At 47.2% G+C, this 17,322-nt stretch overlaps 1 protein-coding gene across 1 annotated transcript in view; it reads right to left on the minus strand.

The window, feature by feature from the left end:
- LOC138101361 (multiple epidermal growth factor-like domains protein 8) overlaps nucleotides 1–17,322 on the minus strand; it is a 50,505-nt gene that overhangs the window by 4,429 nt on the left and 28,754 nt on the right. The window contains exons 10-13 of the mRNA XM_068999158.1: nucleotides 15,976–16,193; nucleotides 12,965–13,172; nucleotides 12,787–12,843; nucleotides 724–835 (exon numbers count right to left, since the gene is read on the minus strand). Coding sequence (XP_068855259.1) covers nucleotides 724–835; nucleotides 12,787–12,843; nucleotides 12,965–13,172; nucleotides 15,976–16,193 — 595 coding nt within the window. The remainder of the gene's footprint in view (nucleotides 1–723; nucleotides 836–12,786; nucleotides 12,844–12,964; nucleotides 13,173–15,975; nucleotides 16,194–17,322) is intronic.

The raw sequence follows: 17,322 nt of genomic DNA on the forward strand, positions 1-17,322 counted from the left end.
GGGGGATTTTGGGTCACTCACATCCTCGGGGGTTTGGGGGTGGATTTGGGGTGTTTTTTGGGGTGGATTTGGGGGTTTTTGGGGTGGATTTGGGGGGTTTGGGGGTGAATTTGGGGGATTTTGGGTCGACTCACATCCTCGGGGGTTTGGGGGTGGGTTTGGGGTGGATTTTGGGTGGATTTGGGGATTTTGGGTCACTCACATCCTCGGGGGTTTGGGGGTGGATTTGGGGTGGATTTTGGGGTGAATTTGGGGGGATTTTGGGTCACTCACATCCTCGGGGGTTCTGGGGTGGATTTGGGGTGGATTTTGGGGTGAATTTGGGGGGTTTTGGGTCACTCACATCCTCGGGGGTTCTGGGGTGAATTTGGGGTGGATTTTGGGGTGAATTTGGGGGATTTTGGGCCACTCACATCCTCGGGGGTTTTGGGGTGGATTTGGGGTGTTTTTTGGGGTGGATTTGGGGTGGATTTTGGGGTGAATTTGGGGGATTTTGGGTCACTCACATCCTCGGGGGTTTGGGGTGGATTTGGGGGATTTTGGGGTGGATTTGGGGGGTTTTGGGTCACTCACGTCCTCGGGGGTTTTGGGGTGGATTTGGGGTGGATTTTGGGGTGAATTTGGGGGATTTTGGGTCACTCACATCCTCGGGGGTTCTGGGTAGATTTGGGGTGGATTTGGGGTGGTTTTTGGGGTGAATTTGGGGGATTTTGGGTCACTCACATCCTCGGGGGTGTCGGCCACCAGGGGCTCCCACACGATGGATCCGGGCCCCAGGGGGGGAGGAGCAGTTGGGACCCCCAAAACCCTCGGGGCACTCGCAGCCCCCCCTGGCCTGGGGAGGGGGCAGGGAAGGGTCAGGACCCCCCCAAAAATCCCCCCCCAAAAAAATCCCGGATTCACCAGAAATTCCCCTCCCTCCCCCCCCCCCCCAAAAAAATCCCCAAAAAACCCCAAATTCCCCGGAAATTTTGGGCTCAAAGAGCCCCAATTTGCCCCCAAATCCCCCCAAATTTGCCTCCAAATTTCTCCCCAAAAAATCCCCAAATATCCTCCAACCCCCCCCCAATTTCCCCCCCAAATCCCCCAAAAATCCCAATTTTCTGCCCCCAAAATCCAACTTTTTCTTCCCCCAAAATCCCATTACCCCAAAATTCCCGATTTTCTCCAAAAATCCCAATTTCTCCCCAAAATCCCCAATTCCACCCCAAAATCCCCAATTCCACACCCAAAATCCCCATTTCCCCCCCCCCAATCCCCAATTTCCCCCCAAAAATCCACTTAAAACCCCCCAAAAATCCCAATTTCCCCCTCAAAAATCCCTTTTTTTGGCCCAAATTCCCCATTTTCCCCCCCAAAACCCCTTTTTTTTCCCCCAAATTCCCCTTTTTTTGCCCAAAAATCCCCATTTTTGCCCCCAAAAATCCCATTGTTTTCCCCAATTCCCCATTTCCCCCCCAAACACCACATTTTTCCCTCCCAAAATCCCTTTTTTTTGGTTTTTTCCCCAAATTCCCCATTTTCCCCCAACCCCCCATTTTTTTCCCAAATTCCCCTTTTCTCTCCCAAAAACCCCAATTTCCCCCCCCCAAATCCCTCTTTTCCTCAAATTCCCCCATTTTTCCCCCAAATTCCCCATTTTTCCCCCCAAAACCCCTTTTTTTCCCAAATTCCCCTTTTTTTTCCCCCAAATTCCCCATTTTCCCCCCAAATCCCCGTTGTTTTTTTTTCTTTTTCCCCCCAAATTCCCCTTTTTTTCCCCCAAAATCCCATTTTTTTTTCCCAAATTCCCCATTTTTCCCCCCAAACCCCTGCTGTATTTTTATTTTTTTCACCCAAATTCCCCTTTTTCCCCCCCAAAACCCCAATTTCCCCCCCAAAAATCCCATTTTTTTTTTCTTTTTTTGCCCGAATTCCCCCAATTTCCCCCCCAAAAATCCCATTTTTTTCCTTTTTGTTTTTCCCAAATTCGCCGTTTTTGGCCCCAAAGCCGCTCCCCGCTCACCGTGGGGCAGGCGGGGGGGGAGGGGCCGGCGGTGGGGGAGGGGCAGTGGGGGGGGCAGGGCCGCGGCTCCGCCCTGGCCTGGAAGCCCAGGGCTCGGCGCCGTCGGCTTCCAAATAAAGCACCAAAATCCCTGGAAAACAGCGGCAAAAGGGGGAAAAAAAATTCCCAAAAATTCCCCAAAAATTCCGCCCAAAAATCCCGGATCCATCCCAAAAAAAACCCGGGGAAAATCGGGGCAGAAATGGGGGAAAAAATGGGCAAAAATGGGCAAAAAACCCCAAAAAATCCAAGAAAAACTTCAAAATAAATGGATTTAAATACCTCTAAAAATTCCCAAAAATTCCCCCCAAAATCCCGGATCCATCCCAAAAAAAACCCCGGGGAAAATCGGGCCGGAAATGGGGGAAAAATGGGGAAAATGGGCAAAAAAACCCAAAAAATCCAAGAAAAACTTCAAATAAATTGATTTAGAAACCCCTAAAAATCCCCAAAAATTCCCCCCAAAATTCCTGGGTCCATCCCAAAAAAAACCCCTGGGAAAATCGGGCCAGAAATGGGGGAAAAATGGGGAAAAAACCACCAAAAATCCAAGAAAAACTTCAAAATAAATTGATTTTAAAAACCCCAAAAAATTCCCAAAAATTCCCCCCCAAAATCCTGGATCCATCCCAAAAAAAAACCCGGGGAAAATCGGGCCGGAAATGGGGGAAAAATGGGGAAAAATGGGCAAAAAAACCCAAAAAATCCAAGAAAAACTTCAAATAAATTGATTTAGAAACCCCTAAAAATTCCCAAAAATTCCCCAAAAATTCCTCCCAAAATCCCGGATCCATCCCAAAAAAAACCCGGGGGAAATCGGGGCGGAAATGGGGGAAAAATGGGGAAAAAAAACCCAAAAAAATCCAAGAAAAACTTCAAATAAATTGATTTAGAAACCCCTAAAAATTCCCAAAAATTCCCCAAAAATTCCTCCCAAAATCCCGGATCCATCCCAAAAAAAACCCGGGGAAAATCGGGGCGGAATGGGGAAAAAACCCCCAAAAAATCCAAGAAAAACTTCAAAATCAATTGATTTAAATACCCCTAAAAATTCCCAAAAATTTCCCCCAAAAATCCCGGATCCATCCCAAAAAACACCCCGGGGGAAATCGGGGCAGAAATGGGGGAAAAATGGGCAAAAATGGGCAAAAAACCCCAAAAAATCCAAGAAAAACTTCAAAATAAATTGATTTAAATACCCCTAAAAATTCCCAAAAATTCCCCAAAAATTCGCCCAAAAATCCCGGATCCATCCCAAAAAAAACCCGGGGAAAATCGGGGCAGAAATGGGGGAAAAATGGGCAAAAATGGGCAAAAAAACCCAAAAAATCCAAGAACAACTTCAAAATAAATTGATTTAGAAACCCCTAAAAATTCCAAAAATTCCCCAAAAATTCCTCCCAAAATCCCGGATCCATCCCAAAAAAAACCGGGGAAAATCGGGGCAGAAATGGGGGAAAAATGGGCAAAACACCCCAAAAAATCCAAGAAAAACTTCAAATAAATTGATTTAGAAACCCCTAAAAATCCCAAAATTCCCCCCAAAATTCCTGGGTTCATCCCAAAAAAAAACCCTGGGGAAAATCGGGCCAGAAATGGGGGAGAAATGGGCAAAAAACCACCAAAAATCCAAGAAAAACTTCAAAATAAATTGATTTTAAAAACCCCAAAAATTCCCAAAGAATTCCCAAAAAATCCCCAAAAATTTTAGATCCAATCCCAAAAAAAACCCGGGAAAATCGGGGCGGAAATGGGGGAAAAATGGGAAAAAACCCCCAAAAAATCCAAGAAAAACTTCAAATAAATTGATTTAAAAACCCCCCAAAATTCCCCCAAAATTCCCAAAAATTCCCCCCAAAAATTCCCCCCAAATTTTTCTAAAAATTCCTCAAAAAATTCCCGCAAAAATTTGCAAAAATTCCCCAAAAATTCCCAAAATTTCCCCCCAAATTTCCCAAAAACTCCCTCAAAAAATTCCCCCAAAAATTCGCAAAAATTCCCTAAAAATTTCACAAAAATTCCCCCCAAAAGTCCCCCAAAATTCCAAAAAACTCCCTCAAAAAACTCCCCCAAAAATTCGCAAAAATTCTCCAAAATTCCCCCAAAATTCTCCAGAATTTCCCAAAATTTCCTAAAAACTCCCTCAAAAAATTCCCCCAAAAATTTGGAAAAATTCACAAAAATTCCCCAAAAATTTGAAAAAATTCACAAAATTCCTCAAAAAATTCCCCAAAATTCCCAAAATTTCCCCCCCCCAATTCCCCTAAGATTCCAAAAATTCCCCAAAAAATCCTGGAAAACTTCGACCAAAAAAAACCCCGAAAATGGGAATTTGGGGGCTGATTTGGGGCATTTTTGGGGTCCCCGAGTTGATTTTTGGGTTCCTGAGTCCATTTTTGGGGTTATTTGGGGTCCCTGAGTTGATTTTTGGGGGTTTTTGGGGTTCCCAAGATGATTTTTTTTTGGGTTTTTGGGGTGTCCCAAATTAATTTTTGGGGGTTTTTTTAAGTCCCCGAGTTGATTTTTGGGGTTCCCGAGTAGATTTTTGGGGGGTTTTGGGGGTCCCCGAGTCCATTTTTGGGGGTTTTGGGGTTCCCAAGTTGATTTTTGGGGTTCCCAAGTCCATTTTTGGGGTTCCTGAGTCCATTTTTGGGGGTTTTTTGGGGCTCCTGAGTTGATTTTTGGGGTTTTTGGGGGTCCCCAAGATGATTTTTTGGTGGTTTTTTTGCCTCCTGAGTCCATTTTTGGTTTTTTTGGGGGTTCCCGAATCCATTTTTGGGGTTCCCGAGTCCATTTTGGGGGTTTTTGGGGTCCCCGAGTGATTTTGGGGTCCCCGACTTGATTTTGGGGTTCCAGAGTTGATTTGTGGGGGTTTTTGGGGTCCCTGAGTTGATATTTTGGGCGTTTTTGGGGTCCCCGAGTTGATTTTTTGGGCTTTCCCGAATCCATTTTGGGGGGTTTTTGGGGTCCCTGAGTTGATTTTTTGGGGTTTTTTTGCCTCCCAAGTCCATTTTTTGGGGGTTTTTGGGGTCCCCGAGTGATTTTTGGGGTTCCCGAGTAGATTTTTGGGGTTCCTGAGTCGATTTTGGGGGGTTTTTGGGGTCCCCGAGTGGATTTTTGGGGGTTTTTGGGGTCCCCGAGTTGATTTTTGGGCTTTCCCGAATCCATTTTGGGGGGTTTTTGGGGTCCCTGAGTTGATATTTTGGGGTTTTTTTTGCCTCCCAAGTCCATTTTTTGGGGGTTTTTGGGGTCCCCGAGTGGATTTTTGGGGGTTTGTTGGGGTCCCCCGAGTTGATTTTTGGGGTTCCCGAGTTGATTTTTGGGGTTCCCGAGTCGATTTTGGGGGTTTTTGGGGGTCCCCGAGTGGATTTTTGGGGGTTTTTTTGGTCCCCGAGTTGATTTTTGGGGTTCCCGAGTCGATTTTGGGGGGTTTTTGGGGTCCCCGAGTGGATTTTTGGGGGTTTTGGGGTCCCCGAGTTGATTTTTGGGGTTCCTGAGTCGATTTTGGGGGTTTTTGGGGGTCCCCCGAGTGGATTTTTTGGGGCGTTTTTGGGGTTCCCGTACCTGACTTGGCTCCAGGCTGAGGCTGTGCTGGGACCCCCCCCCCCGCAGAGGGCCCCGATCAGGGTGGGGTCCCCCCTGACCCCTCCCCCATCCAGCAGCGCCGGGGACCCCATCGAAGGCGTAGACGAAGCTGCCTGGGGGGGGGAGGAGGGATTTGGGGGAAATTTGGGAGAATTTGGGGAAATTGGGGAGAGTTTGGGGGGGGCCCAGAGAGCCCCGACCCCAAAAAACCCCACCCTGAAAAGCCCCCAAGAGAAACGACCCCAAATCCTCCAAATTTCCCCTAAATCCCCCCATAAATCCCAAACTCACCCCAAATTCCCCCTATATCCCCCCAAAATCCCGAATTGCCCCTAAATCCCCCCAAAATCCCCCCCAAATCCCCCCTTAAAATCCCCCAAACCCCCCCTGTTCCCCCCAACCCCCCTTTTTCCCCACATCCTCTCTTTCCCCCAATACCCCCTTTTGCCCAAAATCCCCCTTTTTCCCCCAAATCCCCCCTTAAATTCCCCCCAAATCCCACCCCTTCCCCCCCAACCCCCCATTTTTACCCAAAATCCCCCCAATTTACCCCCCCCAAATCCCCCTTTTTCCCCCCAATTTCCCCCAAATCCCCCCTTTCCCCCCCAGATCCCCATTTTTGCCCAAAATCTCCCCAATTTCCCCCCCAAAATCCCCCTTTTCCCCCCTAAATCCCCCCAAATTCCCCCTAAATCCCCTTTTTTCCCCCCAAATCCCCCTTTTCCCCCCCAACCCCCCATTTTTACCCAAAATCCCCCTTTTTCCCCCCAAATCCCCCCCAAATCCCCCTTTTCCCCCCCCAAATCCCCCATTTTTACCCCAAAACCCCCCTTTTCCCCCCCAAATCCCCCTTTTCCCCCCCCAAACCCCCATTTTTCCCCCCAAATCCCCTTTCCCCCGCCAAAATCCCCCTTTTCCCCCTTTTTCCCCCCAAATTCCCCCAAAATCCCCCTTTTTCCCCCAAAGCCCCTTTTTCCCCCCAAAACCCATTTTTCCCCAAACCCCCCCTTTTTCCCCCCAAATCCCCTTTTCCCCCCCAAACCCCCCTTTTTCCCCAAATCCCCCCTTTTTCCCCCCAAATCCCCTATTTTTACCCAAAACCCCCCTTTTTCCCCCCAAATCTCCTTTTCCCCCCAAATCCCCTTTTCCCCCCCCCAAACCCCCCTATTTTTACCCAAAACCCCCCTTTTTTCCCCAAATCCCCTTTTCTCCCCCAAACCCCCCTTTTTCCCCAAACCCCCCCCTTTTTCCCCAAATCCCCCCTTTTTCCCCCCAAAGCCCCACCCCTCCCCTCCCCCCCGGACCTGGCAGGGCTGGTCGCCGTCGGGCCGCAGCGTGAGGCCGATTTTGGGGCAATTCGGGCCCTTTTTGGGGCAGGGCCGGGGCCCCCCCGTGACCGAGAGCAGCCAGAGGCAGTGGGGGAGGGGCGCCCCTCCCCCCCCGGCCCCTCCCCCCGCGAGCCCAAATCCAGGGGGCCCGAAAGGCTCGGGATCAGCTGGCGGCCCCGGCAGCGGCGCAGGCACACGCCCCCGTTCCTGAGGGAAGAAAAAAAACACTTTTGGGGAATTTTGGGGATTTTGGGGATTTTTGGGGATTTTTGGGGATTTTTTTATGATTTTTTGGGGATTTTTTTCCAATTTTTGGGAGATTTTTTATGGGTTTTTTGGGGGTTTCTTTCAATTTTTTGGGGATTTTTTTGGTTTTGGAGTTTAGGGATTTTTTGGGATTTTTTGGGATTTTTTTGGGGATTTTTTGGGATTTTTTTGGATTTTTGGAATTTTTGGGAATTTTTTTAGAATTTTTTTAATGAATTTTTTGGGGATTTTTTCGATTTTTTGGGGGATTTTTTTATGGATTTTTTTCTAGGTTTCTTTCAATTTTGGGGGGAATTTTTTAGTTTTGGAGTTTAGGGATTTTTTGGGAATTTTTAGGGAATTTTGGGGATTTTTTTTAGGATTTTTTTAAGGATTTTTTGGGGGATTTTGGGGTGGTTTTGGGGGGTTTGGGGTGGGGATCAGCTGGCGGCCCCGGCAGCGGCGCAGGCACACGCCCCCGTTCCTGAGGGAAGAAAAAAAAACACTTTTTGGGGAATTCTGGGGATTTTGGGGATTTTTAGGATTTTTTTGGGATTTTTTAGGGATTTTTTGGGATTTTTTAAATGATTTTTTTTGGGATTTTTTAGGTATTTTTTCGATTTTTTAAAAATTTTTGTTTCATTTTTTGGAGGGTTTTGGGGTGGTTTTTGGGTTTAGGGATTTTTTGGATTTTTTTGGATTTTTTGGGAATTTTAGAATTTTTTTAGAATTTTTTTAGAATTTTTTAATGATTTTTTTGGAATTTTTTCGATTTTTTGGGGGATTTTTTATGGATTTTTTTGGGATTTCTTTCAATTTTTTGGGGTTTTTTTTGGTTTTGGAGTTTAGGGATTTTTTGGATTTTTTTGGGATTTTTTGGGATTTCTTGGGGAATTTTTGGGGATTTTTTGGGGATTTTGGGGGCGATTTTGGGGTGGTTTTGGGGGGTTTGGGGTGGGGATCAGCTGGCGGCCCCGGCAGCGGCGCAGGCACACGCCCCCGTTCCTGAGGGAAAAAAAAAACACACTTTTGGGGAATTTTGGGGGATTTTGGGGATTTTTAGGATTTTTTTGGGATTTTTTTAGGATTTTTGGGATTTTTTTAATGATTTTTTGGGATTTTTTAGGTATTTTTCGATTTTTTAAAAATTTTTGTTTCATTTTTTGGAGGGTTTTGGGGTGGTTTTTGGGTTTAGGGATTTTTTGGGATTTTTTGGGATTTTTGGGGATTTTTGGGGATTTTTTAGAATTTTTTTAGAATTTTTTAAGGATTTTTTGGGGATTTTTTTTCTATTTTTGGGAGATTTTTTATGGGTTTTTTGGGGGTTTCTTTCAATTTTTTGGGGATTTTTTTGGTTTGGAGTTTAGGGATTTTTTGGGATTTTTGGATTTTTTGGGGATTTTTTTTGGATTTTTTACCATTTTTTAAGGATTTTTTTAATGATTTTTGGGGATTTTTTCAATTTTTTGGGGGATTTTTAATGGATTTTTTTTCTAGGTTTCTTTCAATTTTTGGGGGGAATTTTTTAGTTTTGGAGTTTAGGGATTTTTTGGGATTTTTTGGGAATTTTTGGGATTTTTTGGGGATGTTTTTAGGATTTTTTGGGGGATTTTGGGGTGGTTTTGGGGGTTTGGGGGTGGGGATCAGCTGGCTGCCCCGGCAGCGGCGCAGGCACACGCCCCCGTTCCTGAGGGAAGAAAAAACACTTTTGGGGAATTTTGGGGATTTTGGGGGATTTTTAGGATTTTTTTGGGATTTTTAGGGATTGTTGGGATTTTTTTAATGATTTTTTTGGGATTTTTTAGGTATTTTTTCGATTTTTTAAAAATTTTTGTTTCATTTTTTGGAGGGTTTTGGGGTGGTTTTGGGTTTAGGGATTTTTGGGATTTTTTGGGATTTTTGGGGATTTTTAGAATTTTTTTAGAATTTTTTTAGAATTTTTAATGATTTTTTTGGAATTTTTTCGATTTTTTGGGGGATTTTTTATGGATTTTTTGGGGATTTCTTTCAATTTTTTGGGGTTTTTTTTGGTTTTGGAGTTTAGGGATTTTTTGGGATTTTTTTGGGATTTTTTGGGATTTCTTGGGGATTTTTGGGGATTTTTTGGGGATTTTGGGGGCGATTTTGGGGTGGTTTTGGGGGGTTTGGGGTGGGGATCAGCTGGCGGCCCCGGCAGCGGCGCAGGCACACGCCCCCGTTCCTGAGGGAAGAAAAAAACACTTTTTGGGGAATTTTGGGGATTTTGGGGGATTTTTAGGATTTTTTTGGGGATTTTTTAGGGATTTTTTGGGATTTTTTAATGATTTTTTGGGGATTTTTTAGGGTATTTTTTCGATTTTTTAAAAATTTTTGTTTCATTTTTTGGAGGGGTTTTGGGGTGGTTTTTGGTTTAGGGATTTTTTGGGATTTTTGGGATTTTTGGGGATTTTTGGGGATTTTTTGGGATTTTTTAGAATTTTTTTATGACTTTTTGGGGATTTTTTCGATTTTTTGGAGATTTTTTATGGGTTTTTTGGGGGTTTTCTTTCAATTTTTTGAGGGATTTTATGGTTTTGGAGTTTAGGATTTTTTGGATTTTTGGGATTTTTTGGGGATGTTTTTAGGATTTTTGGGGGGGATTTTGGGGTGGTTTTGGGGGTTGGGGTGGGGATCAGCTGGCTGCCCCGGCAGCGGCGCAGGCACACGCCCCCGTTCCTGAGGAAGAAAAAACACTTTTGGGGAATTTTGGGGGATTTTGGGGATTTTTAGGATTTTTTTGGGATTTTTTAGGGATTTTTTGGGATTTTTTAATGATTTTTTTGGGATTTTTAGGTATTTTTTCGATTTTTTAAAAATTTTTGTTTCATTTTTTGGAGGGTTTTGGGGTGGTTTTTGGGTTTAGGGATTTTTTGGGATTTTTTGGGATTTTGGGGATTTTTTAGGATTTTTTTAGAATTTTTTTATGACTTTTTGGGGATTTTTTTGATTTTTTGGGGGATTTTTATGGGTTTTTTGGGGGTTTCTTTCAATTTTTGGGGGGATTTATTTTGGTTTTGGGGTTTAGGGATTTTTTGGGGTTTTTTGGATTTTTTGGGATTTTTTGGGATTTTTTGGGATTTTTTTTGGATTTTTTAACCATTTCTTAATGATTTTTTGGGGATTTTTTAGGAATTTTTTCGATTTTTTGGGGGGATTTTGTTTAGGATTTTTGAGGTTTCTTTCAATTTTTGGGGGTTTTTTTTTGGTTTTGGAGTTTAGGGATGTTTTGGGATTTTTTGGGATTTTTTTGGGATTTTTTGGGATTTTTTTTGGATTTTTTACCATTTTTTAAGGATTTTTTTAATGATTTTTTGGGATTTTTTCAATTTTTGGGGGATTTTTTATGGATTTTTTTCTAGGTTTCTTTCAATTTTTGGGGGGAATTTTTTAGTTTTGGACTTTAGGGATTTTTTGGGATTTTTTCGGGATTTTTTGGGATGTTTTTGGGATTTTTTGGGGGGATTTTTGGAATTTTTTAGGATTTTTTAATGATTTTTTGGGATTTTTTATGGATTTTTTGTGGCTGCTTTCAATTTTGGGGGATTTTTTTGGTTTTGGGGTTTGGGGATTTTTGGGCTTTTTTGGGGATTTTTTGGGACTTTTTAGGATTTTTTTTACCATTTTTTAATGATTTTTTGGGGATTTTTTCAGGATTTTTTCGATTTTTTGGGGGGATTTTGTGGGGGATTCTATCAATTTTTTGGGAATTTATTTGGTTTTGGGGTTTAGGATTTTTTGGGATTTTTTTGGGATTTTTTGGGATTTTTTCAAGATTTTTTCATGATTTTTTCATGATTTTTTGGAGATTTTGGGGGATTTTTGGGGCTATTTTGGGGGTTCGGGGCCATTTTGGGGTGGTTTTGGCCATTTTGGGGCCATTTTGGGTCATTTCATGGCCATTTTGGGGCATTTGGGGCAGTTTTGGGCCATTTCAGGGCCGTTTAGGGCTATTTTGGGTCCCTTTTGGGGCAGTTTTGGGCCATTTCGGGCCATTTCAGGCAGTTTGGGCCATTTTGGGCCATTCTGGGTCATTTTGGGCCATTTCGGGGCAGTTTGGGCCATTTCGGGGCAGTTTTGGGCCATTTTGGGCAGTTTTGGGCCATTTTGGGGCCATTTTGGGTCATTTCATGGCCATTTTGGGGCATTTTGGGCAGTTTTGGGCCATTTCAGGCTGGTTTCAGGCTATTTTGGGCCATTTTGGGGCAGTTTTGGGCTATTTTGGGTCAGTTTTGGGCCATTTTGGGCCATTTCGGGGCAGTTCTGGGCTATTTCAGGGCAGTTTTGGGCCATTCTGGGTCATTTTGGGCCATTTTGGGGCAGTTTTGGGCCATTTTGGGGCAGTTTTGGGCCATTTTGGGGCCATTTAGGGTCATTTCATGGCCATTTTGGGGCATTTGGGGCAGTTTTGGGCCATTTCAGGCTGGTTTCAGGCTATTTTGGGCCATTTTGGGGCAGTTTTGGGCCATTTCGGGCCAGTTTTGGGCCCTTTTGGGCCATTTCGGGGCAGTTCTGGGCTATTTCAGGCTGGTTTTGGGCCATTTTGGGGCAGTTTGGGGCCATTTTGGGGCAGTTTGGGCCATTCTGGGCCCTTTTGGGGCAGTTTTGGGCTATTCTGGGCCATTCTGGGTCATTTTGGGCCATTTCGGGTCAGTTTGGGCCATTTTGGGGCAGTTTTGGGCCATTTTGGGGTGGTTTGGGGCCATTTTGGGGCCATTTAGGGGCATTTCATGGCCATTTTGGGCATTTGGGGCAGTTTTGGGCCATTTCCGGCTGGTTTCGGGCTATTTAGGGCCATTTTGGGGCAGTTTTGGGCTATTTTGGGGCAGTTTTGGGCCATTTTGGGCCGTTTTGGGTCAGTTTTGGGTCAGTTTTGTTCCATTTTGGGCCATTTTGGGGCAGTTTGGGCCATCCCAGGTCACCCACCTGGGGTCCCCGTAGTAGCCGGGCGCGCAGCGGTCGCAGTGGGGCCCCTGCTGGGCGCTTTTGGGCCATTTCGGGGCAGTTTTGGGCTATTTAGGGCCATTTTGGGGCAGTTTTGGGCCATTTCGGGCCAGTTTTGGTCCATTTTGGGTTAGTTTTGTGCTATTCTGGGCTATTCTGGGCCATTTTGGGCAGTTTTGGGCTATTCTGGCCATTTCAGGGCAGTTTTGGGCCATTTTGGGGCCATTTTGGGCTACTTCAGGGCAGCTTTGGGCCATTTTGGGGCAGTTTTGGGCCATTTCGGGTCAGTTTTGGGTCAATTTTGAGCCATTTTGGGGCAGTTTTGGGCTATTTTGGGGTGGTTTGGGCCAATTTGGGCCATTTTGGGCCAGTTTTTGGGCTATTTCAGGGCAGTTTTGGGCCATTTCGGGGCAGTTTTGGGCTATTTCAGGGCAGTTTTGGGCCATTTCGGGGCAGTTTTGGGCCATTCTGGCCCTTTTGGGGCAGTTTGGGCTATTCTGGGCCATTTCAGGGTCAGTTTTGGGCCATTTTGGGGCAGTTTTGGGCCATTTCGGGCCAGTTTTGTTCCATTTTGGGCCATTTTGGGCCATTTTGGGGCAGTTTGGGCTATCCCAGGTCACCCACCTGGGGTCCCCGTAGTAGCCGGGCGCGCAGCGGTCGCAGTGGGGCCCCTGCTGGGCGCTTTTGGGCCAGTTTTGGGTCAGTTTTGGGCTATTTAGGGGCCATTTCGGGGCAGTTTTGGGCCATTTCGGGCCAGTTTTGGGCCATTTTGGGTCAGTTTGGGCTATCCCAGGTCACCCACCTGGGGTCCCCGTAGTAGCCGGGCGCGCAGCGGTCGCAGTGGGCGCCGGTGGTCGGTGGCCGGCAGTGGCACTGGCCGGTGGCCCGGTGGCAGAAGCCCCTCTCGGGGTCCCCGTGGCCGTGGCAGCGACAGGGGCGGCACCCCCCGAACCCCCCCGGGCCGAAACTGCCCGGGCGGCAGCGCTGGCAGCGGGGCCCCTCGGTCCAGTCTGGAAAGGGTTAAAGAAAGGGGGGATTTGGGTGAAAAAGGGGGGAAATCGGGTTAAAAGTGGCGAAAATGGGGAAAAACGGGGTTAAAATTGGGTTAAAATTGGGGTTTTGGGGGTGAAAATGGGGATTTTGGGGGGATTTTGGGGGATTTGGGACACTCAGGCAGCGGGGCCCCTCGGTCCAGTCTGGAAAGGGTTAAAGAAAGGGGGGATTTGGGTGAAAAAAGGGGGAAATCGGGTTAAAAGCCGGAAAATGGGGAAAAAATGGGGTTTTGGGGGTTAAAATGGGGAAAAATGGGGAAAAAATGGGGATTTTGGGGGGATTTGGGACACTCAGGCAGCGGGGAGCCTCGGTCCAGTCTGGAAAGGGTTAAAGAAAGGGGGGATTTGGGTGAAAAAGGGGGAAATCGGGTTAAAAGTGGCGAAAATGGGGAAAAACGGGGTTAAAATTGGGTTAAAATTGGGGTTTTGGGGTGAAAATGGGGATTTTGGGGGGATTTTGGGGGGATTTTGGGGGATTTGGGACACTCAGGCAGCGGGGCCCCTCGGTCCAGTCTGGAAAGGGTTAAAGAAAGGGGGGATTTGGGTGAAAAAGGGGGGAAATCGGGTTAAAAGTGGGGAAAATGGGGAAAAACGGGGTTAAAATTGGGTTAAAATTGGGGTTTTGGGGGGATTTTAGGGGGATTTTGGGGGTGAAAATGGGGAAAAATGGGATTTTGGGGGGATTTTGGGGGGATTTGGGACACTCAGGCAGCGGGGCCCCTCGGTCCAGTCTGGAAAGGGTTAAAGAAAGGGGAGATTTGGGTGAAAAAGGGGGGAAATCGGGTTAGAAGGGGGGAAAATGGGGAAAAACGGGGTTAAAATTGGGTAAAATTGGGGTTTTGGGGGTGAAAATGGGGATTTTGGGGGGATTTTGGGGGGATTTTGGGGGGATTTGGGGACACTGAGGCAGCGAGGACCCTCGGTCCAGTCTGGAAAGGGTTAAAGAAAGGGGGGATTTGGGTGAAAAAGGGGCAAAATCGGGTTAAAAGGGGGGAAAATGGGAAAAATTGGGGTTTGGGGGTGAAAATGGGGATTTTGGGGGATTTGAGGGGATTTGGGACACTCAGGCAGCGGGGCCCCTCGGTCCAGTCTGGAAAGGGTTAAAGAAAGGGAGATTTGGGTGAAAAAGGGGGGAAATCGGGTTAAAAGTGGGGAAAATGGGGAAAAAATGGGGTTGGCGGTGAAAATGGCAAAAAATGGGGATTTTGGGGGGATTTTTAGGGTGAATTTGGGGGTTTCTGAGGTGATTTTTGGGGTGAAATTGGGGCTTCCCAAGGCCGATTTTTGGGGTGGGTGAATTTTGGGGGTTCCCAAGCTGATTTTTTGGGGTAAATTTGGGGGTTTTTGAGCTGATTTTTGGGGTAAATTTGGAGCTTCCCAAGGCCGATTTTTGGGGTGAATTTTGGGGTGAAATTGGGGCTTCCCAAGGCCGATTTTTGGGGTGAATTTTGGGGTAAATTTGGGGGGGTTTTGAGCTGATTTTTCGGGTAAATCTGGGGCTTCCCGAGGTGATTTTTGGAGTGAAATTGGGGCTTCCCAAGGCCGATTTTTGGGGTGAATTTTGGGGTGAAATTGGGGCTTCCCAAGGACGATTTTTGGGCTAAATTTGGAGGTTCCTGAGCTGATTTTTGGGGGTGAATTTGGGGGTTTCCCAAGGCCAATTTTCGAGCTGATTTTTGGGGTGAAATTGGAGCTTCCCGAGCTGATTTTTGGGGTGAATTTGGGGCTTCCCAAGGCCGATTTTTGGGGTGATTTTGGGGTAAATCTAAAGCTTCCCAAGGCCGATTTTTGAGCTGATTTTTGGGGTGAAATTGGAGCTTCCCGAGGCCGATTTTTGGGGTGAATTTGGAGCTTCCCGAGGCCGATTTTTGGGGTAAATTTGGTGCTTCCCAAGGCCGATTTTTGGGGTAAATCTGGTGCTTCCCAAGGCCGATTTTTGGGGTGAATTTTGGGGTGAAATTGGGGGCTTCCCAAGGCCGATTTTTGGGGTGAAATTGGAGCTTCCTGAGCTGATTTTTGGGGTGAAATTGGAGCTTCCCAAGGCCGATTTTTGGGGTGAATTTGGAGCTTCCCAAGGCCGATTTTTGGGGTGAATTTTGGGGTAAATTTGGGGGTTTTTGAGCTGAATTTTTGGGGTAAATTTGGTGCTTCCCAAGGCTGATTTTTGGGGCAATTTTGGGGTAAATTTGGAGCTTCCCAAGGCCGATTTTTGGGGTGAATTTGGTGCTTCCCAAGGCTGATTTTTGGGGTGATTTTGGGTAAATCTAAAGCTTCCCAAGGCCGATTTTTGAGCTGATTTTTGGGGTGAATTTGGAGCTTCCCAAGGCCGATTTTTGGGGTGAATTTGGTGCTTCCCAAGCTGATTTTTGGGGTGATTTTGGGGTAAATCTAAAGCTTCCCAAGGCCGATTTTTGGGGTGAAATTGGAGCTTCCCAAGGCCGATTTTTGGGGTGAATTTGGGGCTTCCCAAGGCCGATTTTTGGGGTGAAATTGGAGCTTCCCAAGGCCGATTTTTGGGGTGAATTTGGGGCTTCCCAAGGCCGATTTTTGGGGTGATTTTGGGGTAAATCTAAAGCTTCCCAAGGCCGATTTTTGGGGGTGAATTTGGAGCTTCCCAAGGCCGATTTTTGGGGTGAATTTGGAGCTTCCCGAGGCCGATTTTTGGGGTGAATTTGGAGCTTCCCAAGGCCGATTTTTGGGGTAAATCTGGTGCTTCCCGAGGCCGATTTTTGGGGTGAATTTGGGCCTTTTGGGGGCTCACTCTGGCAGCGGGTCGCAGACCCCCGGGCCCCCCCTCTCGCAGGAGCAGCTGTGGAAGTGGCAGCCGCAGTCCACGGAGCACTGGGGGGGAGGGGAGGGCTCCAGGGACCCCCCCGGGGTGGAATTTTGGGGGTGGGGGGTTGGTCCAGCCCAGCTGGCAGATGCAGGTGAAGTTGGGGGGGTCCCGAGCAGGAGCCGTGGCCGCAGTCGGACAAACACCTGGGAGGGGGGAGGCGGAGGAAAAGGAGCTCAGGGAGAGCCCTGAGGGGAAAAAAAACCCCCAAATTCCAATCCCTGCACCCTCAAAACCCCCAAAATACCCAGATTTGGGGCCCTCAGAACCCCCAAAAAAACCCCAAAAAAACCCCAAGTTTGGGGCCCTCAGAACCCCCAAAAAACCCCCAAAAAACCCCCAGGTTTGGGGACCCCTCAAAACCCCCCAAAAAAACCCCCAGGTTTGGGACCCTCAGAACCCCCAAAAACCCCCAGGTTTGGGGCCCTCAAAACCCTCAAAAAACCCCCAAAAAACCCCCAGGTTTGAGGCCCTCAAAACCCCCAAAAAAACCCCAAACTCCCAATTTTCCCCATTTCCCCCCATTTTTCCCCCATTTCCCGCATTTTCCCCATTTTTCTCCACTTTGCCCCAAATTTTTCCATTTTTTTTCTCATTTTTTCTCGTTTTCTGCCATTTTCCCCCCATTTTTCCCCACTTTCCCCCCAGTTTTTCTTCCATCTCCCCAAAGTGGCCCCCAAAACCCCCCCAAAATGTCCATAAATGTCCCCCAAAACCCCTAAATGCCCCCAAATCCCTCTAAAACACCCCGAAGTGTCCCCAAGACCCCTCCAAATGTTCCCAAATGTCCCAAAGTGTCCCCAAAACCCCTCCAAAGTCCCCAAAATGTCCCCAAACATCTCCAAACCCCCTCCAAACGTCCCCAAACGTCCTCCAAACATCCCCAGAATGTCCCCAAACCCCCCCAAACATCCCCAAACCCCCTCCAAACGTCTCCAAACATCCTCCAAATGCCCTCAAACCCCCTCCAAACACCCCAAACCCCCCCCCAAACTCCCAACAAACTCCCCCCAAACCCCCCCAAACCCCCCCTCAAACCCCTCCAAACCCCCCCACACCCCCCCCAAACTCCCCCCAAACCCCCTCCAAACATCCCCAAAGCCCCCCAAACCCCCCCAACCCCCCCCAAACCCCCTCCAAACCCCCCTCCAAACCCCCCCCACACCCCCCCCAAACTCCCCCCAAACCCCCTCCAAACATCCCCAAAGCCCCCCAAACCTCCCCACACCCCCCCAAACCCCCTCCAAACCCCCTCCAAACCCCCCCCACACCCCC

Source organism: Aphelocoma coerulescens, unplaced genomic scaffold (genome assembly GCF_041296385.1).
Source record: "Aphelocoma coerulescens isolate FSJ_1873_10779 unplaced genomic scaffold, UR_Acoe_1.0 HiC_scaffold_251, whole genome shotgun sequence".
Classification (NCBI taxonomy): domain Eukaryota; kingdom Metazoa; phylum Chordata; class Aves; order Passeriformes; family Corvidae; genus Aphelocoma; species Aphelocoma coerulescens.